The sequence below is a fragment of the Poecilia mexicana genome, unplaced genomic scaffold (genome assembly GCF_051168715.1).
Source record: "Poecilia mexicana isolate PSO_F unplaced genomic scaffold, ASM5116871v1 scaffold_3, whole genome shotgun sequence".
Taxonomy (NCBI): Eukaryota; Metazoa; Chordata; class Actinopteri; order Cyprinodontiformes; family Poeciliidae; genus Poecilia; species Poecilia mexicana.
The window spans coordinates 10627014-10646426 of NW_028263372.1; the positions used below are offsets into that span (position 1 = coordinate 10627014).

Consider the following 19413-nt stretch of genomic DNA (forward strand, 5'->3'; position numbering starts at 1 on the left):
TTAGTGTTCAGACTTGACAACAAAGCGTTTAAATTTAGATTTAGAACATGATTGTCTGCTAATATTAAAATTTTCTCTCTCTGCTTTAGAGAGAAAACAAAACTCTAAACCAGAGATAGGGAAGAAATAAGCACTTTGATTTATTACTTGTCTTAATGTTCTGCTGTCTTTCTTTGAGAATAAATACATTTTTATTTTTGTTCTATATTGGATAAATATCATGCTTCATAAGTTTTAAGCATATTTTAGTGCAGCTGGTAACAGTGTTTGTATGTTGATTTTTAAAGAGGATGTTTTATGCATTTCCCAAGCACACAGTGCCACTTTATAGCACAACCAAGCAACTGTGTTACTTGGAAACACTGCTTAAATCAAAAAATAACTTTTTATTGTTCTCTGATGCTTTAAAATTGGAAGCTCCAACTCTTTCCAACCATACCACCAACCATACCACCATATGCTGATATCATTACTATGATATCAGCATATCATAACAACAACATTATGCAAACAGTACAGTTTGAATTCGTATCCAGGAGAAAGGTTATAGATTGAATACATTCCATGGATTTAATGACTTGAAGCAAAAGACTTGAGACTAGATTTTAACACTGGATTTAGACTCCAATCAGTAGATACCATCTTGCAAACTCGAACTGTAATAGGTGGGTTTTAAAAATGTACATATGTTTGAACTTTGTATTTACTCTTGCATGAACCATTTTCCTTTTGTTATTTTTTTTGTCTTACAGAGAACTGTTCTTTTTCCTGTGGAAGGCAACTGGATTTAAAAGTCTTTCAGCCTCTGGACAAACTGTGGTTCTAGTGATTGTGAACTGGGCTTCTGTTCTGTCATTCAGCGCCTGAATATGCTCGGCTCGCCCATGCTCCGTTACAAGCCAACCTCTTCTTTCACCCGATGATAAAAACAATCCACAGGATTGCCATCCATGGTTTCTGCGCTAATCAAGACTGTGTTATTCTATATTGAAAAGATTTGCAAAGGAATGTTTACAAAGAAATTGGCAAACCCAATTAAGAAGAAAGAAAGAAGTGAAAATAAAGAGCCCAAATTAGCCGCTGATTTGCAAGCACATAATCAAACTCTCTCAACCACTTTAAAGACAACTGTCAAAAAGATTTCCAAATGCTCTTCGGCACGTAACATATCGCTTGAAGAGGACGACGGAAAGAACGACTGCTCATCGTTGTCACCCACTTTCAGCTATCGTGTAGCTATAGCAAATGGACTCCCAAAAAGTTCTCTTTTTTTAAATAATAATGAAAGTATCTTTCCTGAGGTTCTTTCGATTGACAGCAGTTACTCTGACTCCTTGAGTGAGACAAAACCTGTCCGGAGACTAGATGAGCATAAATCACACACTATGCCAGTAAGACGAAACAGGAAGAGCCTCATCAGTTTAGCTCCCTCTGATGGCAGTTCGGAGGGGGAACGGGTGGAACGCTCTAGTTTACATACGCTTAGGCTGGGGGCTCTACGCAAGTTAAGGAAATGGAAAAAGAGCCAGGAATGTGTCTCCTCAGACTCCGACGTGAGCAATTGGAGGAAAACCCTGGGCATACGAAGCAAATCTCTGGATCGTGCTGGACGACAACAAAAGAGCTCTACCCTAGAGCCTGGCTCTTCCTCAACAGGTTGCATCAGTCAGACGCAGGATGTAATGGAAATGATTTTTAAGGAGCTTCAGGGGATCAGTCAGATAGAAACTGAACTATCTGAGCTTCGTGGCCATGTAAATGCCCTTAAGAGCTCAATTGATGAGATCTCCAGCAGTGTGGAGGTAGTTCAGAGTGAAATTGAACAGCTTAGATCAGGATTTGTCCAGTCAAGAAGGGAAACAAGGGATATCCATGACTACATTAAACAGATTAGCCACCAAGCTAATAATTCAACCTTGCGGTTTCTCAATGTTCCTGAAGAGAGATCAGAAAAGACAGAGAGTGTAATATACAAAATATTGAAAGAGAAAATGGGTTTCACAGATGCCCATAAAACAATTAAAATTGAGCTCGCTCACAGGTTAGGGCAACAAAGAGAATGTTCTAATGCAAAGCCTCGTCCTATTATTGTCATTTTTGCAACACCCCAAGACAGAGACGTAGTCCTTAAGAAATGCTACAAACTCAAAGGTACAGGGATTACAGTATCTACTGATAGTTTAACAAATGATGGAAAAGACAGGAAAGACAAAACAATGTCATCCTCTCAAACATATGAAAGTATGGATATAAAAGTCTCAGGAAAGGAGAAAGTAGTAGAAAGTGACGACTGGGATTCAATGGACAGTGATAAAGAGCTGGATGAGTTAAGCAGGAATAAATATGCAATGGTTATTTCAAAGCCTGTTCACAAGTCCAAATCAGAGAAGAGGCGGTCCCATGACCACAGCAGGTCAGGAGACGTAGCAGGCTACTCAGGAACAGTCCACTATGCTGACGACTCGTACTATGACACAGACAAGCATGCAAAGGCTTACTACTCTGATATGACCCCTGGATGGCTTTCTCAGAGTGATTATTCAACTCCAAAACTTAGTCGTTCAGAGTCTGACTGTTCAAAACTTTGCCAGTCGTACTCTGAAGATTTTTCAGAAAGTCAATACTTCACACGAGCAAATGGTGGCTCCCTCCTCTCCTCCTCAGATCAAGAACTGTGGCAGAGAAAACAAGAGGACATGGCCTCCTCTTGGTATGCTAGTCCCAGCCATCCTCATGATAGTCAAACATATGAACATAATGAGGTTGAGACTACAGAAACTATTGATAGTGGGGTTAGCAACGGACTTGTCTGCATGTCTGGGGATAGAAGCCACTACAGTGGTTCACAGGTATCATTACAAGGTGATCTTTCACCATGGAAAGACTGGCATCATTTGGAGCAAGGAGCTGACTCTGGCTTAGAAGCTTCAATAGAGGTCAGTAGCCCTTTTGACCCATCAACTATTCCTGGATTTCCAGAGAACATTACCAAGTGTCAGGAGGTTGATTTGCAGTTTGAAGGAGATGAGGAGTTTATGATGCTTGACAGAGAAGCTTCTTTACCTCCTATCACCACCCATATTATTCCTCCCATCACAGAACGGGAAGCTGTCAAGACTTCTTCCAGGCAGTCAAGGGAAGGATGTAAGGTGATCGCAAAAGAAAGCACAAAGATATCATCAAAAGAAGCCTCTAAAGCTGCAGCAAAAGTGACGCCCAAATCAAGTAAAGTCACTACTCCTAAAGAGGAGACATCTAAAATATCGGCAAAAGAAAACACAAAGGTTTCTGCTAAAGGTTCACCTAAAGTGACATCTAAAGCGTCCCCTAAAGAATTACAGAAAGAAACATTAAAATCAGCTGTTAAAGAAAGCTCTCAAGTCGTCCATAAAGACAATTCTAAATTTATACCCAAAGAAACCACTAAGCCTATAGGTAAGGAAGTATCTAAAGTGACATCAAAGTTAAGTTCCATTGAAACTGCTAAGGTCACTCCTAAAGCAATCTCAAAAGACAGCCCTGTAATCACACCTAGAGAAAGCCCTAAAGAGTCACCGAAAGAGAGCCCTAAAATAACTCCAATTGATACCCCTGTCTTGACTCCAGATTCAACCCCTAGAGAGTCCCCTAAAGAATCCCCTAAAGTCATTCCTAAGGAATCCCCCAAAGTCATTCCTAAGGAATCCCCCAAAGTCATTCCTAAGGAATCCCCCAAAGTCATTCCTAAGGAATCCCCTAAAATCATTCCTAAGGAATCCCCCAAAGTCATTCCTAAAGAATCCCCCAAAGTAATTGCTAAAGAGCCCCAGAAAGTCATTTCTAAAGAGGGTGTAAAGGCTGTTACTAAAGAAGTTACCAAAGAAGCTTTAAAACCACCCCCAAAAGAGGTTCCAAAAGAGGTGGCTAAAGCGCCACCTAAGGAAACAACTACAGTACCCACTCAGGAGGTTTCTAAGATTCCACCTAAGGAAGTTTCAAACATAGCTCCTAAAGAGCCTTCTAAAGTGACCCCCAAAGAGCCTTCTAAAGTGACCCCCAAAGAGCCTTCTAAAGTATCTCCAACAGATGTTTCCTTGGTAGCACCTAAATCAGTTTCTAAAGATGTTGCCAAGGAACCCTCAAAAACAGGTGCCAGTGAAAAATTCCCTGAACTTGATGTTAATCATAGCTTTCACCAGGCTCCGAGCAAGTCCTCAAGCATGTACCGTAGCCAGAGTGAGATACGAACAGAGAAAGTGGAGGAGGTTCCAAAAACCTGGAGTAGTAGACTTAGTATCGATCTAAGTGAAAAGTCCTTTGGCTTTGGCTTTGGATCCACTCTCCAAAGAGCTAAGTCTGCTCTGGAGGTTGTTTGGAAATCTGGCTCCCAAGGCACCCCTGCTCCTCCAGAGGAACAAACAAACTCTTCTTCCTCATTCATGGGGCGTTTTCGAACACTCTCCACCTCTACTGCAAATAATTCCCCTGCTGCAACAGAACCGGATGTTCGTGCGGAACCTGTCTTCAGCAAGGCAGAGGAGGAAAATACAAGTGCAGAAACAGGAGAGCTATCTGTGGACAGTGAGACTCACTACGTTGAAGTGATGGAGCAGGTACTAGCTAACCTGGAAAACAGGACTAATGTTAACGAGAACCAGGACACGGACGAGCTTGCACAGGAATGTGAGACTTCTCAGGACTATGATGTGTCTGATGACATTGAGCCCTCTCAAGACAATGATGCCTCGCAGGATCTTGAGGCGATGCACGATTTGGAGGCCCCGGGTGATTTTGATGCAAGTAATGAAACCCGAGTTTTGGAGTATGATTGCAGCTTGGATGATCAGTACGAAGAAGAGTACAGTGAGGATTATGACAACCAACTCACCGAGGACACTCCTGAATACGATGCAATGGTTGAGTATGTGGATGTTGAAGAGCCTGATGAGACTGAGGATAACGATGTAACAGAGGAGATGGAAGAGGGTGCAGAAGAGTTGTATGAGGTAGAGGAAATAGCCGAGGAGGCTGTTGAAGTCTCTGAAATAGAGGAACAACAACAACAACAACAACAGGAGGATGAAAACAAGAATGTTCCAGAGGAGAAGCCGGTGGAGACGCCACCCAAGAAGCGTGTTCGACCCACATTCAAGGAGGCAGCACTGAGAGCCTACAGGAAACAGATGGCTGAACTGGAGCAGCAGATTCTGGCAGGAGGTATGACTTTTCCCTTCTTAACCTTTATTATACCATCACTTTGATTTTTTTTTTAAGTTCATGAAGCCTCAAAAAAGTTGTAGTATGTCTATAATTTAAAGGTACTGAAAAGTGAGAACCCCAACTAAATCTTAGTTATGCATTCAAATTGTCTTCAAGTTTTGTACTTACTTATTAGGTAAGTACATACAGTATATATACATACATACTGACAAAAGGAAGAAACTGTTGATTAAGACTTATTTATTTTTAAAGGTAATGTGAAAGTGGGTTAGCTTGAATGCAGAAAACACTGCTTGTATGTCATTTGAACCTGTACCATTTATTGAGTCCTCAGCATTCTGTGGTCATAAGAAAAGTTACAAGTATATATTTAAAATCTCACAATGTTGATCTGGTGCATTTACAACAAGTTGCACAATGGCATCAGTCAAAATTATAATGTTGATTGCTAAAGAAATTACCTGGCAGGAGTGTTTTTTAATTAAAACCAAGTCATCGAGCTTGAGTGTCATTTTTGCATGGGGTACATTCAACTTGTGGGCTCCTTAACATAACTATTTCAAAAGTAATGCAGGAAGGAAACCTCTATGGGATGTAAATCTAATAAATGACCATTATGTATGGTATGAATTGTTGATAATTTTACACGTTTTAGTGAAATCAGTAGTAATCTTACAGTTGATAAACCTTTTGAGTTGAAAGACTGAAAAGAGATAGCTATGTGTTACAGGCACCTTTTCTTTTTTAGATTAATGCTTTATAGTTTGTTACTGAAAGAGCAAAGCTAAAAGCACCATTGTGGCTGTTGCCCAAATGAATATTCAGAAAAACGTAACTACCCTTCTAGCAGAAGATTTTAATAACATAAGCAAGAGATTATCATATACCTTATGTGATCTTATAATATTCACCTTTTGCCCTTAATTTAATGGTGGGCCACTTTTCTAATTCATCTGGTTGCATTAAGCTTTTGTCTCTCTCCAGCCTTTCTTACCTTAAATCAAGATGGAGTATAGATGACAAGTAGAGGTGTGCCGATCGATCGGTCACCGATCATAATCAGGCCGATTTTTGTGAAAAAGTGCATGATCAGTGATCGGCGATCATTGGCTATTGTTGCCGATACCGATCGTCTCATTTCCAACCTGCCTGTGCAGCTGGTCTCCTCTTTCCTTCACTCTGCGGAAATGCGCAGCAACAAATCCTAAGCGATGTGTAACTATAACACACTGAGTGAATGGGGAAGCTTGCGTGTTGCGGCGGAAAATTGAAGCAGTCAAAATGCATCAACACAACAAAGCTAATACGACATAAAAACAATGAGATACTTGATGGAGTTTGGCTACATCGAGGCTCACTGCAGTAAAAAAGACATACAGAGGATCAGATAGCAGGTAAAGCAGCGCACAGCTACAAACACTCACCCGGATTAGCATGACGGTCAGAAAGCTAAACAAATAACCCGCAAAATTATTTAAGTCTTCGAGCTGCGATGTAAGACGCTGGTTCTGCTCTCGCTGTTGAACCGCTGCTACGCTACAGGTAGTAATATTTCACAGACGGAGCGCCGCTTCTGCTCCACCTGGTAGTGACTCTCACCGAACCTCTGCTTAAAGCTGCAGCATCTAACCTAAAAAAATAAATTTTACATACGCATTAAAACTTTCGCTGTCCTAACATGAGACAGATAATCTCTAAAAAAATAATCGATCTCCTCCCTGATCTGCATAATTACTCCGCTCAGTCAGAAACAGCCACTCAGAGCTAGCAGTAATCAGCTAGCCGCCATGCTATCAGGAAGTTTTCATTCAGTAACTCTGGATTGTTTATTGTAATGGATCCTGTTTTTGCCTTTGAATGTTAAGTTTTATACTTGAATTTTTTTGGCAATGCTGAGAGGTTTTATTTTGGCTCTTTGTATTATTTAGCCTCTTCAGAGCCTTCATATGTTATCAGTCTGTTAAAGATAGTATTATCAATACCAGTACAATTTGCACAATGCCTGTTTTGTTTAGTTTTCTTCTTGAAAAAAGTTATTAAAAACAAGTTTTTGTCTAAATTAAGGTGAATTCATGGTTCCTTTTTCCACATAATGTAACCGGTAGTGTTTATGATAAAAAATAAATAAATAATAATTATGTGATCGGTATCGGTGATCGGTATCGGTGATCGGCCCTCATGGGTGATCAGTATCGGTATCGGGAGGAAAAAACCTGATCGGCACATCCCTAATGACAAGGTCAAGTTTAACAAATAAAATTGACTCATTGATGAAACTGTTTTCAACAGGGCATGAAAAAAAACCTTCCGCTACAAAATTTTCTGTTCCTGCTGCAGATCAAAAGTTCTTGACCCACCTGGTCCCACCATGATACTCACAGTAAGGTAGTTTAGGTCAGCAATACAGCTTGCAAATCAAATCTCGCCATCCCACAGGCTGCATGGAATAAACATAGTAGGAGTGAGAATAATCGGACTCTGAGAGCTTCGTGTATTCTTTTTTCACCTCCTAACATGGACTTGTTTATATTCTAATTTTATGGGGCAATGGACTGACTCTGTTCTTTTTTTTTTCCAAATACGTTGTTGAAAGAAAACACATCCTGGTAAAAATCCCTGTTTTTTTACATAATGAAAGAAACTGAAAAAAATAAATAAAACTTTTTACACATCTTTAATGAGACATATAACCTGTACAATTCAACCAAAGAAATGTTTCATTGAAAAATGACTGCTAGATGGAACTGAATATTGTTACAGTCACCATGACAACACTCCAGTTCTATTTGAAGAAGGGAAACCCCACATCATGATTCGGCTGCCGCCGTGTTTTACTTCATTTGGTCTTCTACCAGTGATGGACTGTTGGAAGGGCAGTAAAAATAACTTTTCAAATTGTTTCTTAAAAAATGAGGTTTGCTTTCAGCACACCATAGCATGGAATCACAGAAAGGCTTTTATTTATGCTGGGTCCCACATGTTTTCTTTGGTACAAAATATTTCTGTCTTTAGCGCTACAGGAGTTTGTTGTCACACGTCGAACACAACTAATACTTATCAAAAATTCTTTCAGCTCCTTTTACGATACCATCAGTGCCTCTCGGCTGCCCCACTCTCCAGTTTCTTTCTGTCTCATTTCTTTCAATCAATTTTGAAGTCCAGTACTTACAATATATGATGCTGGGAAATTGTTCTGTCCCTTTGTACTGCCTGAAAAAATAAAATGTTCCTCTGTTACTTTACACACTTACCCTGGCAAGTTATTGCGGCCTTTATTTTTTAAATATATTTTTCCTTTAATAGATTACTTTCTGGCTTTAATTGAATTGTAAACAATATTAGAATGAAACCTAAAATTATTCATACTCCTGGTCACTATGTTTCCTTTGACTAAAAGTTATAGGTTTTGTTTTTAGTAATGTCCAAAAAAAGGTTTATTTCACTGATCGTTTACTAAGAATTTTTTTTTTGTGTAAATAAACATAAATATATTTTCAGTCAAAAAACTTTTACATTGTTTTGTTCTCCCATCTCCCATCGGCTGAATGAAAATACATTTAAAAATCTGGCAAACAGAAATAAGTTTGGGGCTAAATTGTGTCCAATTTGCTACCAATCAAATTCCTCACAGCCACCGCACTCGCCTCTCGCTCATGGTCCAGAGAGCCCCGTCTGGCCTGACTGCGAGCTACGCAGGGAGTCTCAGCGGCGTTGCTGTACTCTTACATCTGTCTTCAACCGGCTACAGTAGAGTCTGCATTCAGATGCTAATTTACACCCCTCAAGGGCATTTTGTAACCAGGTCAGCCTCGCTAGGAATATTTATAAAGGCCTGATGCGAGTAAAGTTTGTTGTTTGCTCCTCGGGGAGCATAGGAGGTAGACCCTCTTTATGCTTAGTGCATCACTTCCTGATACAGTGTGGATATGAAAAATGCATATGCAGAGAATCCGATGTACTGTATTTCCATCCAGTTCAGCACATTGTCTGATTTGGTATGTGGGAGGACAAGGAGAAAATCTGTGTATACCTTACACACAATGTGGGGAAGTTGTGCCTTTCAGATTAAATATTAATATGTACGCCATCATAGCCTATAGATGAGTCGCTACTGCACATGATGCCTGTAATTATTTGTTGGGAGAACTTACTTTTACCTTCTGGGCATAAAGTCTGAACTGAACCTGTGAAGAAATCTGTGCAGTTTTCTGCAGAAACACACCAACCTAAAGCAGATGTTGTCATGAAATGTTTCGGAGACCGTTCTTTACTGATTTTGAGAATTTTCTTCTTGTTAAAATATTTCACCACATGTTGTTTTCAGAAAACATTTTAATAGGATTTGGATAAGAATGATCAGAAACATGGCATTTGTGCAGTTGAAACCTGATATTTGCATGCACTTTGTGAAAAAGGTGACTGTCTTTTTCTTTTACATACACTGTGTGAAAAAACAATACATTTTTTTCCTCTTGCTGCCTGACATTAAAAAAAATTACTTCAAGAGCAGTACAAAAATAAAGATTTCCGATTGCAAATGTACTCGAGGGAATGCCTGCTGATGCTAACGCTAAAGTGTTTCGCTATAATGAGTATTTCTACAGCGTGAGGAATAAGGGGAACACTTTCAACCCTGAGAACATCTTCATAAGAAAAGGAAATTAAGTATGAATGTTGAAGAAACATTGCCCTGCGACACACTGGCGACCTGTCCAGCGTGTACCCCGCCTCTCGCCCGGAACGTTAGCTGGAGAGAGGCACCAGAAACCCTCCTGACCTCATTAAGGGACAAGGGAGTAAGAAAATGGATGGATGTATGGATTGAAGAAACATCTCAAAACATCCGTTAGGTCACGTTTCAGATTGGGCACAGATTTGTCCTCCAGCTGGAAAATGACCCAAAGCGCACTGTCGAACTTGTCACAGAGTGATGCAGTGACAACAAAGCCAATGTTTTTGGTGTGGTCATCACAAAGGGCTGATCTCAATCCCATAGGAACAATAACCTACAACCTTAATCTGTTACACGAGTTATCTCAGCCCAAACCTTTCACAAACTGTTGAGAGAAGTTTTGAGACAGATAACTTGAAGCGTTTGACCAAAGCCATGGAGTTTAAAGGGCAAATTTAGACGTATGTAAGCTTTTGAACTTTATAGAAGTTAAATAATTATTTAGAAATGATTATTTATTTTCATTCCTTAGTCATTAAGCAAATAGTATTTTGACTGTGTAGTGCTTTGATTTAGTGTCAGGCAGTGATGAAAAACAAATGGCTGGCATATTTTTACGTACAAAATGTTCAGAAGTTCGGGTTTGAAATATGTGCCTATTATAAGCTCAGTTTCCTCCGTTTTATCTTCCAAATTACCATGGTAATTATCATCAGTTTCAAGACATTTTAAAGCTTTTTTATTTGATTAAGTATCAGAATAAGGTTTTGGAATAACTAAAGCTGTTTTAGGCGGGGGGTGGGGGGGAGTTCACTCAACACTAGTTTTTCTTTTGTTAACGTGCAACATTAGAGACAGACGCGGTGACATTACCTCTGCTAAGGACTTGGAGTTACATGCAGCCAATGAAGCCAGGTAGAGTTTTGTGTTAATCTCCAGTCATGAATGACTTTCTAATGGAGTCTATTGGATCTTACTTTCTGCAAAAGCCAGTCATATGTGAGCCTTACTGGTTTGAGATCAGAGATTCTTGTTGCTAATTGTATGGAGAATGAAAAGCTTCTTTGACAAAGTAAAATTCTGGATTAAGTAGGGTAAACAACAGACTTCTAGTTATGCTTCTAGCATTGACTGACGGGATTGAGTAGAAATGATGATATTTAACTTGCACTCTAATGCTGAGAAGCCAATAAACTACACTGCTCAAAAAAAATAAAGGGAACACTCAAATAACACATCCTAGATCTGAATGAATGAAATATTCTCATTGAATACTTTGTTCTGTACAAAGTTGAATGTGCTGACAACAAAATCACACAAAAATCATCAATGGAAATCAAATTTATTAACCAATGGAGGCCTGAATTTGGAGCCACACACAAAATTAAAGTGAAATGTTCCCTTTATTTTTTTGAGCAGTATATAATTTACTTTGTGCGCCACAGAATCTCCCTGATATATCGGTATTTTAGAAGAGCTCAATATCAAATCATGTGATTTTCTTATACTTAAAAAAAAAAAAAAAAAAACTTCTGTAACTTTTTTCTTGACTCTTAAAATATGGTAGCAATATCGGTCATTTTGAGCAGCCTGGGGAAACCCATATCACCTGCATATAATCTTCCCACTTAGAAGGAATTGATATCCATTTTTAAACTACACTGCAGACACATCATCACTTTCAAAAAGGTCTCTTCCCCCCAAAAAAATTATCTTATATCAAATTTGCTTTACAGGAATATGGATCTTAAATTAAAGCAATAAATTATTAATCATGCAGAGATTAAAAAGCATATTGCATCTCATTTCCTGTATTAGGTTAATTTAACGTAATTCTGAATTTGGTGTAAGAGCTGGAGTGAAGTGTTGGCCTCTATGCTGTCTGGGAGGAACTTTTTAGGACTTTAAGGAGTTGTCATACAGCCTGCTAGAAAATGCACAATAAGAAATGCCACCATACTTTTATAGTAGAGCATAAAGTGTTTAGGGCTGTTGAACTGCTGGAATATGAATCTCTGCTCCAGTCTTAGCACTTTTGGAGCCCTTAACAGTCTTTTTTTTTTTTTTTTTTGTGGCGTCATGCTGCTTTGTGAACAATGACCTACTTTGTGCTGGGGTGAAACACAAAGTGTTCTAACAAATTACATTTAAGTTTGTGGTTGAACCTTGATAAAATGTAGAAAAGCTTCAAGGGTATAAAGACGATTGCAGTCTCTTAAAGTGGTAGTATTATGTATTTTCCAGGCACATAGTGCTTTACTTTATACCACAATCAAGTAACTTTGTTGCGTTCAGTCAAATTGACACCTTGAAATTGGGCTCTGTCTCTGTCTGATTCAAGGATTCCTCAAACATGCACAAAACAAATATCAAAGCAAAACTCCAGGTATGTTTTTGATGAAGGAGTAATATTATAGCATGTTTTTTTGGAGTGATAATATACTGCAGGCTTTCAGAGACTATCATAGAACCCGTCCTGTTTTTATGTAGCTGCTTGAAAAAACCTTCATGCCCTGCAGCGATGACATAGTTGGATGGTAACTGTAGCATACCTTGTCAAAGCACTGACAGCTGAAAATCTGTAAAAAAAAAATATATATGTATATATTCCATGAAAACACTTGTCACATTGATTTTACAAATCTGGTGATGAGATACCGTTTTTTTCTCCCTGTACAGGCATTTGTATTTGTAAGCAAAGGAAAGGGTATATTGCACCGCTACATCTGGACTCGTGTCAGTCCCCCTGGTTGCGTTCGGGGAGACATTGGTCAGTTCTGGTAATGCTGCCAGCCAGGTGCAAGTTTTACTGCTCCACAGAGCTGTGATCTATGTAAGGTGTGTTCCTGTGTGTCAGCAATGAGACTGAAAGAAGGATTTGTTACTGCAGCTGTCACCTCCACAACACTTCGTCCCTTAGCACACACACACACACACGCACACACACACACACACACACACACACACACACACACACACACACACACACACACACACACACACACACACACCCCACACGCACACACACGCACACACACACACACACACACGCAATCACACACACTGAGGGTTTCTATCAATCAATTACATTTTTGTTCCACAGATTTAAGGCTCCTGTGAAATTAGGTTTATATCAGCAGCCTACAGCCTATCTTTGTAACCTGGCTTTATCTGGTGCTGCTGCAGACTTACAGGTAGAGTAATGCCTCTATCTTATAAGGCTCTGCTGAAAGGGACTCAGTTGATTGCTGTCCGTAGTACGGCTGGCAGCTTACCTCTCCTTGAGATGCAGTTTTCTCAGCTCGCCTTCGGAGTTCATGTCACAAACAACATGATTGCAAAGAACAAAACAACAACAGAAAAAAAACCCCAACAAAATCCCTCACAGAGTCAACCTTTTAATTAGTATTTACAATCTACCATGTGCTGACTGGGAGACGTTTATCGCAGCGCTGTTATCGCAGAGCTTCCATGAGGGTCACTCATCTTAAAAAGATCTGGACTTGCGGTGAGCAGTAATGGCAGTAAAGCTCTATCACTGCCCTCTGGGTCGATATGCAGGTTCAGTGTAATGGTTACGTGAAAGAGTTATTGACGAATATTGTTTTATCCAACAGTTTTTGCTTTTAATTAAACCGATCAAGCACGATGGAATGCAACGCATTAAAAATTGAACACCAAAGCTACTCCGGCTCGCGCCCTTGTTTATGAAGCAAACTTATAACGACGAACAGCCTGCTGGGCTGTTATAATCAGAATTAAAATTTGATCTTTCTCTTGCGAGCAGCTGTAGTCTCTTAGTGACGCATTATGTCCTGATTATGCTGTCGTAAAATCACCTATGGATCACCAGGACAACAATTAGACATTTGCTTTCCTAATCTCCTGCTTTGGTCTTTAAAATTGTAACATGAGTCTAAGTGATTATACCTGCCTAATGTTCCATATCTACATGAATATGAGGTTTGACTCAGGTGATGCTATCGATTAGAGGCCAACACTTTTAATGACGATTCTGCAATTCCTTAGTTAAAAATACCAATCGGGCATTACATTATGATCACCTTGTTTTGCTCCAAAACCACCCTGATCCACCAAGGTCTTGACTCCACTGGACACACTGAAGAAGTACCATGGCAACCAGCACCAAGATGCATCATAGCAACTAGCATCAGATGCTATGGCATCTGCTGTCATACTTGGTCCAAGTCTGGTCCAGAACTGGATGGACCATAACTCAAATGCTAAATTTCACTGAGATCTCTGTGGCTTCTGGAATTTGGTATCAACATCTTGAATTCATTGTTTTGCTGCACAAACACTTCCTGAGTCACCTTACACACAGAGGCCATTATCCTTCTGAACTTTGCTGCATTCCTAAAAAAAATGTTGAAGAAAAATTTAAAATCCCTACTACTCTTTTTTTTTTTATCTCGCTCTCTGTGTTGGTTACGCTATACACAGACCCGTTTCTATAGCAACTGACTGAAAACAACTCCACTAATTTTTAAGGATTTAACACCAAAAAACACCAACATTTCCCACACAAAGAACAGTATCACGTTTTCACGCTTGATGTTTATTCTGTGATTATTAATAAAGGATTGTCTGAACACAGCAATGGATTAGCTGATTTAAAGAGAGTTGGGTTGTGTGTCACCTTTTTTTGTTTTTAACTGAACCGAAACACACGAAATTCCACAGCACATCTACATGGTAAGGTAGTCAAAGTCAAGCTAGCATAACTGACCTACTTCCCTCTCCCTTGCCATTTTCTTTACTAAAACATTTTACTGACCTTTGACTTGTGACATCCTTGGAACTTGTTATCTAGTTGTGTTGCCAATTAGTAGCAAAGCACTGCATCCATTTTTCTTTTGTATATATCATGCGTACATATAAGATTTAATGTGTTGTCAACTTGACAGCAAAATCAGTGCTAGTCATCGTCCGTAAGCAGTTTGTTTGGGATTTTGGCTGGGTGACGTTGCAGCTTGTCTTTTGTGACTATTGTGTACCAGGAATACCCTAACCTACATCTTAGCCAATTATGTGACCTTATTATCAAACTATCACAATTTGGTCCTGGCTTGCCCATTTCTTCTACTTTCAGCTATGCATTATGAGGAAATTCAGGTTTATTAATTTCACCTGTAATGATTTTTAAATGTAAGCCAGTAAGTATTTCAGGTGTTGCTACAGTCTTCTCCTCACTAGGTTTTTGTCCCTCTCCATGCACTTTGGAAGTAGTTGTGCAGTTGTACCAGAAATGTTTAGATCTTGCTAATCTTCCACCAAAAATGCCTGCTTTACAAAAGTCCTCTGTTGGTTTCAAGCTGCTCTTCTCTCCAGAGATAATTTCTCTAAGTCGCCTGTCTCCGTCTCCGTTTCTGCAAAAGTTTCTTGTGAAGACATAACTGTGTCGTCAAACGACGAAAAGTGACAAAGTTTCCAAAAGCCCCTGGCATTTTCCAGCTAGCTAATCCCTTCTAACATTTTCTCCTCTTGTCATTCTCTCCTTCCAGACGCCAGTGCTTTGGATACTCAGGTTTTGCTATTTTACATCATCTAATTGGACACGTGTGATTTTCTTGCATGTGCATGTGTCCTTGTGTCAATGTGGTGACAACTTTTGTACCCATTGTCCATGTGCACGTAGCTGTGAGTGTTTTCTTTAAGCTCGGTGAAAGGTGAAATTTGTATGGATTGAAGAGAACGCAGCATGTACCATTTTGTAGTCATTTTAAGCTGATTTTTCCTTTATTCAGCATATATGTATTTTTTTAAATGATGTGTTTTAAAATAGGCTCTTGTCCAGTGAGGAGGGAGAGTTACACAATAGGCGAATCTTGCCTGAAGCATCTAGTGCAGCAAAGCTCTCAGTCTTGAGTCCACAAATTACACCGTTGTGGAATAATTTGGACCTCGCCTGTAGTGATTCCCTCCTTTCTCCCTGTTCTGTGCCACTCTCCCCCCCTCCTCCAGTCCTTTATCCAGTCCTGAACTGACATGCAGTTTCCCAAGCGTTGTCATGCTGTGTATTTTTCATTTCCTTTTTTTTTTTATTTTGCCACTGTTTGTTCTTGTTCTGTGTGCTCTCCTTGTACGTCTAGTCTTACACTGTGTCTCTCTTCTCTACAGCCTCGCAGTATTTTGGATCCCAAATTGCTTGGTTTGCAGACCGGAGGGTGAGTGGTGGCTCATGTCATGATCTGATTGGTTCGCCATTACACAAATGGGACTTCCTGTGTTCTGTGTACTGTGAACTGTTCCTTTCAGTCTCAGGATCAGATCACTGAAATAGTGCAAGCAGAGAGTTTTTCCAACTGGAGGATCATGTTTCCTGTTTTTGACACACGACAGTTAAAGTGAAATAAAAATACTAAGGCCTTTACAATGTAGTGATGTGCAGACATTTTAAACCACGTTGCTTCTAAAATGTCAAAAAACTGAAAAGTGGATAGATGATTTTTTTTTTAAATTATTTGGAAAACATCCGATTGTGCTATTTTTATTTTTTTTATTGAACTGTGATGTTGCCAACCCTTTTTTTAAATTTATTTTAGCTCAGATCACTCAATTTGTGGATGCCAATGACAGTAAAAGTCAATTCAGCAGATCAAATATCAATGTATAACTAATATTTAGAGGTGCTTCAGTCAGAAATCGAAATAAATTTTTGCTAATTGGATCTGACTTGGATCTGTCATTGGAAGGACAAATACAGAGAACTTTTTGTTTACCTAAAAAAAAAAATGCTCCAAAACAAATAAGTCTCACTATTTGGATCCTAAGCAAACATAATAGCACTTTTATGCCTTTTTTTTTTTTTTTTTACTTTATTCTAAAAGTTAAAGCTGTTAAAGGCTTAGGTCATTTGCTTTGACAAAACAGAACCCTAAAATTCACACAATATTGGTATCGGTCAAGAAAATTTCAAATCTGTGCATCTCTAAAATGTACTATTCCCACTGATTGTGTCATGGCTTCAGTCTTTTGTGATTGTAATATTGCACACAATGATATTGTGTCGATTGTGATACAGTATATTGTGGAGCTCTATCAAAAAATTTGCTTTTGTCTGATTTGTCTGTCACACTATAACTTTTTTCTTTTTTACCAGGCTTTCAAAATACTGCCACTCCACTGATTTAAAAGCGGTGTCGTTTCTTTCAGTGTTTCTGCATTTAGCCCAGTTGGCGCAAGCACCGAGCCAACCAACACCTCAAGAAAACAACTCAATAACTACAAACTCTTATACTTCCTAATAAGAGTCAGGAACAAGTAACAAATCTTTAGTATCGCAAGAAATGTCACGGCATCTTAACGTCGCGGAATCTCACGGCACGAGATCCCGTTACGCCCATGCCGAGCAGCTGGGCTGCTTCCTCGGATAGAGTCAGCCCAGAAGCCAGAGCAAACGCACCGCTCGGCGTGTCACGACACAGGCTGACAGAAGAGCTTCAGGAGCTTTATCTGTGTGGAGGCATTGGGGCCCCCGATGTCATGTTGAGGTCATTAAAGAGGCTTTGAGTGACAGTTAAGGTGATGCCGGTAAAAGTAAGTCTGTAAAGGCAGGGGGACAAAAAAAAAAAAAAAAATCACTTAGAAGACAGAGAGACAGATGGAGTGTTGAGCTGCAGTAGATCCTCTCTGTTCCTCTGAGATTTTTTAGAGTACTGTAGGAGGTTCGCACCATGCAAAGCGAAGGGAATGTGGGGGTACGGCAGGTTCGGAAGGAGGCATGATCCATGGCGTTTGCTGGCTGCGTAAATCACGGTCCCCCTCCCCTTTCGCCGTAGTAATGTTCGCCCAGCATGGCATTATTATGATATTAATACCCCTTAAATCTGTCCACTTCTACAGGGCTGGCAGTATTCTTTATGGTATTGACAGCATGCCAGATCTGCGCCGCAAAAGGACAGTGCCTCTTGTCCGAGACCTGGTGAGTCATCTGCCTCAACAAGGTTACATGTGATTTATGTCAAATCTATCAGCGTGACCCTATGTTATACCACAGTCGGGGAATTCTGTGCCGTGTGAGTTTTGGCCTCTGCTGAGCACAACAATATCGTCTCTGACACCTTGATAGAACGCTGCTCTGCTTTACAGAAGCAGATTTAGTTTGCGGTAACTATAGGAGACAATGTTATCGGTGCTGAAGTGAGATCTTGCACAGTGTGGTTTCAGGTCACTATTAAAACACAAGATTGATTTTAAAAACTTGGATCAATCATGGTGTAGGAAGTAACTCCAATGACTGGAAAATGTATAAATATACACACTGTACAGATGCCACACTTCAGTGCATAAGAACATCAGACTAATTCTTAAAATTAAAAATAGCCTTAGTAAACATGAAGTACGCTTTTTAAATGGTGAAAACTGTCCAAACCAACCTCGTCCGATCTAAAATTCATCAGCTAACTTTCATTAGACGCATTTCAGTTTTACAAAAAAGGCACAGGCCAGATTACAGTTACACCTGAGGAATCAAGATGTCACCTAAACGGTGCCCGTCTGACAACATGAAGTAGGCAAAAAAGTCTTAATAATGAAATTGTATTTGGTTTGGAAAGGGTTTCATGCCATTTTCTAAGACTTTGAGACACCAGTGAATGATTGTCCACTAAACATTAGCATATGTGACCTCAAACTCACTTATCAAGCTACAAGACAATAACCTGAAATGTAGCAAGAAGTCCATAAACATAATAGCTGATAAATGACCTGTTCAAGTATGGGCTCAGTTGATCATGTGGCATGCTTTTAAACAGGCTGCTTAACCCTCCACTGTGGCTCAACCAAACTATTTCTACAAGAAAAAACTTAGAAGACGCTCAGTGGCAGTTGTTGCCATCAAGTTTGGAAATCCCATTTGTTACATTTAGGAGGCTTTTATTTTGTTCACATGTGGCCGGGTTGGTTTGGATCGCCTTTTCACCCCATGAAATTCAGATCATCATTTGGACACTGTCTGACAAGAAACAGAAAACTAAAGGAATCTGTAAGAGGGCAAATACTTTTTCACAGCACCGCATGTTAAAATAATAAACCTTGGAATATTATTAGACTTACATAATGTCAGTTAAAAGCTGAAGTATTAATGGAAGACTCCTGAGGTGCAGGAACGTTAACCGTAGCTGTGTAACTCTTTTGCTTGATTAATTAGCCCAGAATGAGTAGTTAAAAAAAAAAATGCATCACAGTGAAGCTCCACCATTTGTGTTTTTTTATTGCAACATAATGTGTCGTAAAATGTCCCACAGAGAAGCTTGTTGCGGCGAGGCCCACTTTAGCACTGTGCCACATGGTTACTCTTTCTGAGAGGCGGCAGGCTGCGGCGATGCCAGTAATAATATTCATGTCTGTTTCTGTCTGTATCTGTCTATTACATGCCACAACACGCGTTTGTCTCACATGTGTCCGTTTCTCCATCTTCATGTACCCAGAGCCTAAAAACCAAAACGATAGTACGACTCAAATCTGGAATAAATCTGTTTGGTGTTCTCTCCCAGTTTCGATCGATCAAAGTCGTTGCA

At 39.6% G+C, this 19413-nt stretch overlaps 1 protein-coding gene across 1 annotated transcript in view; it reads left to right on the forward strand.

Annotated features, from left to right (window-relative positions):
• The first annotated feature begins 769 nt into the window (after nucleotides 1-769).
• unc13c (unc-13 homolog C (C. elegans)) overlaps nucleotides 770-19413 on the forward strand; it is a 143721-nt gene continuing 125077 nt past the window's right edge. Inside the window, exons 1-4 of the mRNA XM_014997266.2 lie at nucleotides 770-5196; nucleotides 15397-15419; nucleotides 16013-16059; nucleotides 17738-17816. Of these exons, the coding sequence (XP_014852752.2) occupies nucleotides 951-5196; nucleotides 15397-15419; nucleotides 16013-16059; nucleotides 17738-17816 (4395 nt within the window). The 5' untranslated portion in view covers nucleotides 770-950. The remainder of the gene's footprint in view (nucleotides 5197-15396; nucleotides 15420-16012; nucleotides 16060-17737; nucleotides 17817-19413) is intronic.